At 31.0% G+C, this 11,464-nt stretch overlaps 1 protein-coding gene and 1 long non-coding RNA gene across 2 annotated transcripts in view; both read right to left on the bottom strand.

The window, feature by feature from the left end:
- On the bottom strand, positions 1-8,549 carry LOC144420785 (uncharacterized). The gene is made up of 7 exons (XR_013474740.1): positions 7,758-8,549; positions 6,230-6,331; positions 5,690-5,782; positions 3,989-4,433; positions 2,782-2,883; positions 2,231-2,323; positions 1-200 (listed from the first exon to the last, which is right to left on the bottom strand). It is a non-coding gene; the product is annotated as an uncharacterized LOC144420785 (long non-coding RNA).
- Positions 8,550-9,453: 904 nt separating this feature from the next.
- LOC144420781 (heat shock 70 kDa protein cognate 4-like) overlaps positions 9,454-11,464 on the bottom strand; it is a 64,515-nt gene continuing 62,504 nt past the window's right edge. The window contains exons 17-19 of the mRNA XM_078110423.1: positions 11,119-11,283; positions 10,095-10,172; positions 9,454-9,687 (exon numbers count right to left, since the gene is read on the bottom strand). Coding sequence (XP_077966549.1) covers positions 9,583-9,687; positions 10,095-10,172; positions 11,119-11,283 — 348 coding nt within the window. The 3' untranslated portion in view covers positions 9,454-9,582. The remainder of the gene's footprint in view (positions 9,688-10,094; positions 10,173-11,118; positions 11,284-11,464) is intronic.

Raw genomic sequence — 11,464 nt, forward strand, 5'->3', positions numbered from 1 at the left:
TTTCTATTTCAAGTAATAAGCACATAAAAGACTGATTACATAATATTTCCAAATCATATTTTTTTTAATATAAAATTTTGAAACGTTCTGTTGTATTTTAAGTGTTAAAACTACAATCGTGTCGATTCAAATTGCACTTCTTTTAAAGGTGTTTGGTCTTCTTTTTCCCTTCCGTCCTTTTTCTTGACTATTTCACTTTTCTGGTAACAATAAAATCAATACTTCAAATAACAGACAATATTTAGTGACTTCTGAAATGATTTTAAAAACTGAAAAAAAAAATTAATTAGAATGATATTAAAAAATCTGACATTTTTTGATATATCAGTAAAACAATTTGACAAAAAACATACAAATAAATTCTACTGATATTAAATTTGGTACTCCCGTAGTATGCGAACCGTAGTGTGAACTTGTACCCGAACTCGTAATACAACTACAATTAGTTAAATTGGAATAAAATGATGGCCTAACTCTAACCTGGTACGCATTCTACGTTCCGGTGTGCTACGGAAGAACCTTAAATTTTATGTTTTAGTTCTTTTGAATTCGTAATCATTTTTTTTCAAATAAGTGTTTCATTTCCATATGTTAAATCCTATATTAGTTAATTTTTTAATTAATTAAGGAGCTTTTTATAATTAGTTTATTTTCATTCAAAACGCTGTAAATAAAATTTTGATACAAAATAAAATGGTTCACGATATAATTTTTTACATTTTATAATGTCAATCTCAATTCCCAAATAACAGATAAATTGGGTAAGGGCTTACTTTGATCAATACTGCGTTTCTCCGAAAATAAGACTGGGTCTTATTTCCTTTTTACTTCAGAAAAATAACACTTGGGCTTATTTTCGGGGGATGTCTTATATTTTCATTTATCAAAATAAAATTAGGTAGAGAATTACGAGATTTTCAAATATACAAAATATGAAAACCGATTTCCGTTTTACTTGATATCCATTTAAAATAACTGCAAAACATAGATTATCAATCTATGTCTATCGACTAGGTCAAAAATAATTTTTACGTTATTGACCAGGTCTTGAATTTTAAGGGGAGAGCTTATATTAAAATCATTTTTAAAATTCAGGCTAGGTCTTATTCTCAGAGTATGTCTTATTTTCGGGGAAAACACGATATGCTGTATATTTTCATTAAAATGGTCGTAGTAATACCATAAAATTAAAGTTTACAGGCGTTTTGCGTGTGAATATAATTTTAAATTCGGAAGCGCTTATGCTTGCGTTAGCTTAATTAGTGTATAAAGCCAATTAGTATTTACTTATATTCTATTTTTGCTTATTATGTTGTTGCCAGTTTTGTGCTTAAGCTCACTGTAGATAAAATCGCAATTATTTTTCTCGTTGAGCACACAAAACCTACGTAAGCATGCAACGATACCAGTGGCGTAGCCACCCCCGATTTTTTTATGAGAGCAATTTTTTTTCTGTATATTAACTTAATGTTCGTTTGGAAAAAGAATTATTGATAGCAGGCCAGGAAAAAATTCTAAATATTAACACACTTTTAAACCACGAAAAACAAGACCTTTTGGGTTGGCTTTTGTTTTACACTTGTTCGGTCTGTAATTGGTTTGCCCATGTCATGTTGACTCGATGCAACAGAGACCGTGCCATATGATTTTCTGACTTTCCTCTTTTTCAGCGAGTTTCCCTGAAACTAGTGTAAGTGTTTGAGGTGATTAAAACTAACCGGTTTATTGTAGTTGAGAATTCTTTCTTATGGTATTTTAAATTTTTTTTATTCAGCTCCTTGAGGTATTGTGCATAATTAAGGAAGCTAAATTTGCTCGTAAAATATGTAGGTAATAAACTGTTCAATAGTATAAAACAATTTACTACCATATACCAAAATTTAATAAAATATTAACAAAAAATTCTAATGCTTGTACTACTTTGTTTTATTAGATCCACGTAACACAATTATTCGGTGCAACTTTTTTATTTTTTAATCATTGATAAATTGATATTAATTGTAACATACAATAAAATAAAAATAATAAATGAATCTTGAGTAGTTTTCTGTTCTCACTTTATTGAAGAAGAGAGCTGTTCAAATTTATCGAAATTAATCTTTGAGGTGAGTCGTTTCAAATTACTCTAATAATATCTTTCCCATGAACAATTCGCTATTTATTTTACACATAATTATGTTTTGCTTCAAATTACAAATTATAATGATTTGTATTGTTATAAAAACACTACCTTCGATTTGAAGTTTTGTTGTTCTTCTTTTTTTTAACTTCAAATTTTCCTTTCTTTTGCGACTTCTTTTAGTTGTTTTAGGTTTTCTGTCATCTAAATTACAGTTTGTTAGGTGTTCGATTTGATAGAGGAAATTAATACAATTTATAAAATTGATATTCTATTAATGTTTTACAATTTTTTCTCATTGCACAAAGTACATAACATACTAATATTTATAGATTCTTCTTCTTCTGATTCAATGTTTGCACTAGACATGTAAAACATTGTTTGTAAGTTTATAGATATTGTAATAGCGTTAATATCAGAGTAATATTATCTATTTCCCAATTTAAATTTAAAAAAATGCATTTTTTTAAGGATGTTTTGGTTTCTTTTTTGATGAGATTCTTCAAAGCCTCGAATTCTTTACTAAACTCTTTGCCTCTTGAATAAAGTAATTTTGGATAGAATATATCTAAAGAGAGGTATAGAACCCAGAAAATGTCTTACAGTTGAAAGTTAGCTTGAGTTTGAGACTTTATTACAAAGACAACATTCTAGAATTTTACCTCAGTTGAAGTTGGATTTGTGTTCTTGGATGAAGAGTTTGGTTGTTCAACTTTCATATTCGTGTTGTCACTTTTTCTCTCTTTTCTGTCGGATTGTTCTAACTATAAAATCAAATTTGAATATTAGTAATTAAGTAAGAAATCCTGCAAGTATTGTATTAATCGTATCAAAAAATGAAAACTCCGAATTTGAATATTTTATATTAGTTTGATCGTTATTTTTTATTGTTGCGTTCTGCTTATTTGAACTTTCTTTTGTATGTGTTGTACTCCCTTTATATATTTGTATTCCTATGTTATATTGTGGTTTGTTAACATTGTAATAAAATCAACATTAAAGCCGATTAAAATGTTTTTCTTTGTTTTCCGATCAAAACGTTGGAGTTACCCACAAGACTGTATTCGTTAGAGTCAATTTTTTATTAAGACAACTTTTGAGTGATGGGCTTTTATCATTCAAAATTAATTTTTATATCTATAACATTTGTTGCGTTGTTGAGACCTTTAATATAAATACCTGATTAATTTACTTTGCTAGCTTGTATTTTTTGGTTTCATGCATTCAAGGATTCAAATAATGTTACAATATTAATTTTGTAGCCGATGAGTCAAACTGTGAATTACGATTTCGAGAATTGTACTGTGTAAGGGGTTTTAGAAAAATTCGCCGCAGAAAATTTCGCCGTAGAAAATTTCGCAGGATAGAAAAAATTGCCGTATGAAAAATGTCTTATTTAAAAAAAGATTTGTTATTTAAGAGCTTACCGTAACCCTAGCCATATAAACCTAAATGTTTTATTCACAAATATTTGTTTTACGGCAAAATGCTCTAGCTACTTTTCGTACACGGCGAAATTTTCTGCGGCGAGGTTTTCGGCACGTTTGGAATCTAAACAATGAAATTACCCCAAGAAGATATTATTATTGATTTTATTCCGAGTAAAATATACTATACTTCCGAAGTATGTGAACTACGATGGCGGACATCGGAACGTAAAATGTGTACTAGGTTAGGGCTAGGCCCTAATTTTAGGTACAAATACAACGGGAATCACTTGGTTAGTCCCCGAACTCGTAAAGGAATTGAGATAAGGAAAATTGGATTAAAATTATGGCCTAACACTAATCTGGTGCATATACTACGTTCCGCTGTCCGCCATCTTGGTTCACATACTTCGGGAATACCAAATATAATATGCAAGCTTACCTGTTTTTCATTTTTAGGCGTTTTCGTGTCTGTTGTGATTTCTTCTCTCGTGGTACTCGCTAAGTCATTTCCCTCATATTTAAGATTGGAATACAGATAAAAATAACATTTTATCAAAGACTACAAATTATATAATATGTTTATAATATTTATTACACAATTTATTACAAACTAAATATCTTATTAAATACTTTGTCATCTGAAACTTTTAATACAAAACATCTGATTGTCGTTCATTTCTATATTTTAAGTAATAAACGCATATAAAACAGATTACATAATATTTCTGAATATTTCCAAAACAATTCATTTTAATATACAATTTTGAAACATTCTGTTGTATTAAGAGTTGAAACTACAATCGTGTCGATTCAAATTCCATTGCTTTTATTGGTGTTTGGTCTTCTTTTTCCTTTCCATCCATTTTCTTGACTTTTTCACTTTTCTGGAAACAATAAAATCAATGCTTTGAATAACAGACAATATTAAGTGGCTTTCAAAATAATTTTGAAAACTGAAAAAAATTTATATGAATTATATTACAAAATCTGACATTTTTTGATATATCAGAAAAACAATTTGGTAAAAAAACATACTAATAAATTCTACTGATATTAAATTTTATGTTTTAGTTCTTTCGTTTTCGTAATATTTTTTTTTTCAAATAAGTGTTTCATTGCCATATGTTGAATTTTTTAATTAGTTGAGGAGATTTTTTATTATTAGTTTATTATTCAAAACCTTGAAAATAAAATTTTGATACAAGAGAAAATGGTTCATGTGAAAATTTGATATAATTTTATAATGTCAATTACCAATTACCAGATAAATTGGGTAGGATACTTTAATCTGCTATGTATTTATATTAAAATGGTCGCAGTAATACCAGGAATTTAAAGTTTACCGGCGTTTTTCCTGTGGATGTAATTTTAAAAAACTTAAGCGTTAGCTTAATTTATGTATAATACCATTTTGTATTTACTTATATTCTATTTTCGCTTGTTATGTTATTGTCAATTTTGTGCCTCAGTACACTGTAGATAAAATCGCAACTATTTTTATCGTTGAGCAAACGAAACACGTAGGCATGCAACGATACCAGCGGCGTAACCACTTCCAAGATCCAATATGACGCTCACTCGTGCATTTTGCTCAAAAAATGGCTGGATATAAGCAGCCACACTAATCTGTTTTGGTTCGTTCGTTTGGAGAAAGGATTATTAATAGCAAGCCAGGCAAAAATGGTATTGGAAAAGGCGTAAGACTTGAAGTTTCACTCCAAATGCACGACCCCCATGAATTCTTAAGTATCTTTCGGTTACTACTTCATAGAAGAAGAGAGCAGTTCAAATATCTCAAAATTCAACTTTGAGGTGAGTCGTTTCAAATCACTCTAATAAAACATTTCCCATACACAACTCGATATTTATTTTACACACAATCGGGTACTCCTGAAGTAGCTTACCAAGCTTACCAAGATGTCGCACAACCTGAACCTTAACCTGGTACACAACCTGAGTTTAGGTTTAGCATACTCCTGAAGTATGCTTACCAAGATGTCGCACAACCTGAACCTTGAACTGGTACACAACCTGAGTTTAGGTTGTGCGCCATCTTGGTAAGCATACTTCAGGAGGTCCTACAATTGTTTTGCTTTCAAATTAAAAACTGTAATAATTTTCTTTGTTACAAAAGAGATACCTTTGATTTGGAGTTTTGTGTTTCTTTATTCTTTTTAGCTTTTAATTTTTTTTCTTTTGCAACTTCTTTTATTTTTATTGTGTTTCCTGTCATCTAAATTATAGTTTGTTAAGAGTTCGATTTGATATAGGAAATTAATACAATTTGGTAACATTGATATTCTATTGATGTTTTACAATTTTTTCTCATTGCACGAAGTACATAACATACTAATATTTATAGATTCTTCTTCTTCTGATTCAATATTTGCACTAGACATGTAAAACATTGTTTGTAAGTGTATAGATATTGTAACAACGTTATTATCAGAATATTATCATCTAGTTCCCAATTTAAAATGCATTTTTTTAAGATTATTTTGGTTTCTTTTTGGATAAGAGGTTCTTCAAAGCCTCAAATTCTTTACTAAACTCTTTGCGTAAAGTAATTTCGGATAGAATATATCAAAAGAGAGATATAGAACCAAGAAAATATCTTACAGTTGAAAGTTAGCTTGAGTTTGAAATTCATTATAACAAAGACAACATTCTAGAATTTTACCTCAGTTGAAGTTGGATTTGTGTTCTTGGATGAAGAGTTTGGTTGTTCAACTTTCATATTCATGTTGTCACTTTTTCTCTCTTTTCTGTCGGATTGTTCTAGCTATAAAATCAAATTTGAATATTAGTAATTAAGTAAGAAATCCTGCAAGTATTGTATTAATCGTATCAAAAAATGAAAACTCCGAATTTGAATATTTTATATTAGTTTGATCGTTATTTTTGATTGTTGCGTTCTGCTTATTTGAACTTTCTTTTGTATGTGTTGTACTCCCTTTATATATTTTGTATTCTTATGTTATATTGTGGTTTGTTAACATTGTAATAAAATCAACATTAAAGCCGATTAAAATGTTTTTCTTTGTTTTCCGATCAAAATGTTGGAGTTACCCACAAGACTGTATTCATTAGAGTCAATTTTTTATTAAGAAAACTTTTGAGTGATGGGTTTTTATCATTCAAAATTAATTTTTATATCTATAACATTTGTTGCGTTCTTGAGACCTTTAATATAAATACCTGATTAATTTACTTTGCTAGCTTGTATTTTTTGGTTTCATGCATTCAAGGATTCAAATAATGCTACAATATTAATTTTGTAGACGACAAGTCAAAATGTGAATTACGATTTCGAAAATTGTACTGTGTAAGGCATCGGTGGGCAACATACGGCCCGCGGCCGAGTCTGGCCCGCGACGATATTTTTACCGGCCCGCTGACTGTACCACAGTACATTATGATATTACATTATTACACTTTTAGTAAATTATGATGAATTCATTATGTGTTTTTTGTAGTTTAAACTTTACTTTCAATGCGATTTATAATTTTCTTTCTTGCCTTAGCGAATAAATATGTGATTAAGATATTGAATACTATTCATGTTATAATCCGGCCTGCCGAGGACTTCATTTTCCCACATCTGGCCCGCCGACTAGAGAAGTTGCCCATCCCTGGTGTAAGGGGTTCTAGGAAAATTCGCCGCAGGAAATTTCGCCGTAGGAAATTTCGCCGCATAGGAAAACTTACCGTATGAAAATCGCCTTATTTAAAAAAAGATTCGTTATTTGAGAGCATACCGTAACCATAATTCTATAAACCTAACTGTTTTAATCACAAATACTTGTTTACGGCAAAATGCTCTAGCGACTTTTCGTGTACGGCGAAATTTGCTGCGGTGAGGTTTTCGGACATGTTTGGAATCTAAACAATGAAATTACCTCAAGAAGATATTATTATTACGGATTTTATTCCGAGTAAAATATAATATACTTCCAAAGTATGTGAACTAAGATGGCGGACACCGGAACGTAGAATGTGTAGTAGGTTAGGGCTAGGCCCTAATTTTAGGTACAAATACTACGTGGGTCACTTGGTTATTTCTGGAACTCGTAAAAGAACTGAACTAAGGAAAATTGGACTAAAATTAAGGCCTCACCCTACTCTGGTACATATACTACGTTCCGCTGTCCGCCATCTTGGTTCACATACTTCGGGAGTACCAAATGCAAAAAAGTATAAAATGCAACCTGCTTTTCATTTTTAGGCGTTTTCGTATCTGTTGTGATTTCTTCTCGTGTGGTACTCGCTGAGTCATTTTCCTCATATTTAAAATTGGAATACAGATAAAAATAACATTTTATCAAAGATTACAATTTATATAATATGTTTATAATATTGTTTGAATAAGTAAAAAAAAATATAATTGACTTAGTCAATTATTGAAATTTTTCATGGCATGTCCTTAATGAAATCAAAAGATTAGAAAAAAATTACCATTTATAAATTTGAACTTATTCATACAAATTAAATATCTGTTGCTATAAATAACTAAAAAGAATATGAAAATCGGAAAAAATGAATTTAAAACAACGTGGTTTACTTAGTTTACTTCATAAAAATAAATATTGTTAGAATCTAGTTGACTGCGTTTGCAATATAATGTTATGTTTAGAATGACGTGCAGACGTCTACACGCCATTCTAAATTGACATGAATATGAATGTAATAGCTGAGTGCTTTTCAACCTTTTTGACGGATTCCTCCTTTGGCCTATTTTTAAGCTCCCCTTTCCTCCCCACAACGCATGAAAACTTTTATTTACATTTACTATTTGATATTTGGTACTCCCGAAGTATTTGAACCAAGAGGGCGAACACCGGATTGTAGTATATGTACCAGGATAGGGCTAGTCCATCATTTCAAATCTAAATACTACGGGAGTCACTCGGCTAGTCCCCGAACTCGTAATAGAACTAAAATAAGGAAAATGTGAATAAAATTATGGCCTAACCTGGTACGCATACTATATTCTGGTGTCCGTCATCTACGTTCACATAGTACGGGAGCGCCCAACATATTAACAAAACGATTCATAGTCCATTTCATGTCGATAAACAAAACACAACGCTGGTGCATAGTGAAGGATGGTATACAACGTCCAACATAACTTTGCACTTTTTTGAATTATTGTTGTTAACTCTTCCTGCTTTTTATTGCAGTCCTTCACTGTAGCGATCTAAAATATGTTATAATTTTGAGCTCCCGTAGTATTCGTACCAGAGCATTCTTCCTTAGGATACTTTGTTTCCGTAGTTTTAGTACAAGGGCATTTAATCCTTAGGATATTTGCTCTTGAAATATTCTTACCAGGGCATTTTCCCTTAGGATACTTTGCTCCCGTAGTATTCGTACCAGGGCAATTTCCCTCAGGATATTTTGCTTCCGTAGTATTCGTACCAGGGCATTTAAGCCTTAGGATACTTTGCTCGCGAGGCATTCGTACCAGGCCATTTTCCCTTAGAATACTTTGCTTTACTTTGACTTACTTAATCCCCACATTGGTGTGAATATTTCTGGACCGCCCAATGTGGGGATTAGATAAGGCAAAGTATCCTAAAGGAAAACGCCGGGTACGAATACTTCTGGAGCGGCATAATTTTGAGCTGCTAGTATCAACATGCTTGAACATTGAAATTAGTTTTGATAAATTGTTTACTGTCAAAAAGTCCAAATTAAACTACAAAGCTTAGTTCAGTTAAATTCAATGTAAGTGTATAAACAGTATTTGTCGTGTCCACACTCCACAGACGCGCTTCGCGTGGTGTCCAATAAATCAAATAAATACTTTTAAAAATCTTATCAAACGTCATCCAAATTTCGCACTTTTATCACATATCCCTATATAATCCAATCGAGGTTTTCAATAAATAACTGATATATTTCTATTTAATGTCAAAAATGTTCTATTTCACATAATAAAATTGTTTACTTTATTGCTTTCCAGCCATTTCAACGCGTCATCGCACTCCTGTAAAGCTGATTTTTTGTCATCTTCCGATAAATTCGAAGATTTTATTTTAACTTTATTGAATAAGCTGTATTTTCCAAGCTGTTCCTGGCGTTGTTTTGCATTTTTATTGTTTCGTCATATTCATCGAATTCTTTGTTTTTGTTCACCTTAAAATAAGCAATACATTGTGCAGGAAAAGCAAAGGATCAACTATTTACAAGCACGTTAAAAACGGTGAGTCAAGAAAAGACTGAATATTTTGTTGTTAAATTACAGGCAACCGTTTGAATTTATCTTAACCGAAATTTTTCAAAGCGTTACTCATGTCCAATTAAGCAAGATATTTAATACTAAATTAATTTTGAACGACTTTAAGCATATACTAGAAAATATATATCATAAATCGGTACTCCCGTAGAATGTGTACCAGGTTAGGGTTGGACCATAATTTGATTCCGATTTTCCTTATTTTAGTTTTATTACAAGTTCGGGGACTGTCTGTGTTAGCCAAGAGAATATATTACCTTGATGTAAAGTCGGCGACAAAAATTAGTCGCACATAAATCATTCTTACCATTCGCTTAATTTCCTCTTCATTATTTTGTTTGCCACCATCGTTTATTATGCGATCATGGATGTTGTATCTGAGACTCTGTTCATAAAACAAAATATACAATTTAGTGAAAAGTTAATTATTTTACGATGCATAAAAATGCAACGCGACAAACAATAAAAAAATTATTTTTTATGAATCACTTTTGACAAGCTCAAGTTTGGAATAAAGACTATAAAGTTAAAAAAAATCTTGTATATCTGCAACTACCTTTAAATGCGTAAGATTGTTTGTTCTGTATATTACAAAAGCGAAATTGTTTGCATACATATTTATTTGGTATATGCTAAAAAGCATAGTCCAATTAACAATCATAGGTACTCCTGAAGTGTGCGCACCAAGATGTCGCACAATCGAATCTAACCTGGTACACAACCTGAGTTCAGGTTGTGCGCCATCTTGGTGCGCATACTTCAGGAGTACCTAAGATTGTTAATTGGTCTATGCTTTTTAGCACATACCAAATAATATACCAATCACATTTAGTATATTTTTTCCACTTTTATTGAAAAATGATATACTGACCTAAATATGTATACATACATATATATAAAACAAGAGAGCGATGTTCAAATATATTGACACGGAGTAGTACGGGTATACAGTCTGTCACAGTAGACTACCGGTACCCGCCGTGTTCACGACTTTCCGGAACCAAAATCGCTAACGCGAAGACGAAATCGCCACAAGGAGGGCAATTTTTATTTTTGGTGACATCATCGCACACAGAAAACAAATCTCATTAATCCCACAGAAAATTTTGAAATAAATGAAAGTAATAAAACCTTACGAAAACGAAAACGAAAACGATAAAACGAAAAATACAATCTTTTACCACTAAAAATTTTAAAGAAATTGGTCAAGTAAAAAAGAGAAAAGAGATTTACTATAACAATAGAAAAAAATTTTAACATCAAGAACGGGAACAACAACGTAATAACAAAAGGATCATATGTCCACTCCGTGTTCAATAACTACAAAAAACCTCTTGAGCACCAGTCAGACTTGCTGCGTATAATGTAGCGCCGAACGCTACAGCTTCATCCGGGTTGATAGTTCTGTTTAACTCCACCACGTTGAAATAATCTGAAAGAATATTTCTGATCTCTCTAATACGAGTTGATCCTCCCACAAGAACGATGTCGTCAAACTAAAATATATCAACACACTTAATTCAGAAAAAAAATTGTAAAATATTGTTTGAATATGATAAAATTATCATTTTGAATAAAATTGAAAACAATGATTTAATTAATTTATGTATTCAATCGAAATTTATTGTATAAAATCAATGTACTATCATATATATTGATTTAAAATATTATATAGTT

The sequence above is a fragment of the Styela clava genome, chromosome 3 (genome assembly GCF_964204865.1).
Source record: "Styela clava chromosome 3, kaStyClav1.hap1.2, whole genome shotgun sequence".
Classification (NCBI taxonomy): domain Eukaryota; kingdom Metazoa; phylum Chordata; class Ascidiacea; order Stolidobranchia; family Styelidae; genus Styela; species Styela clava.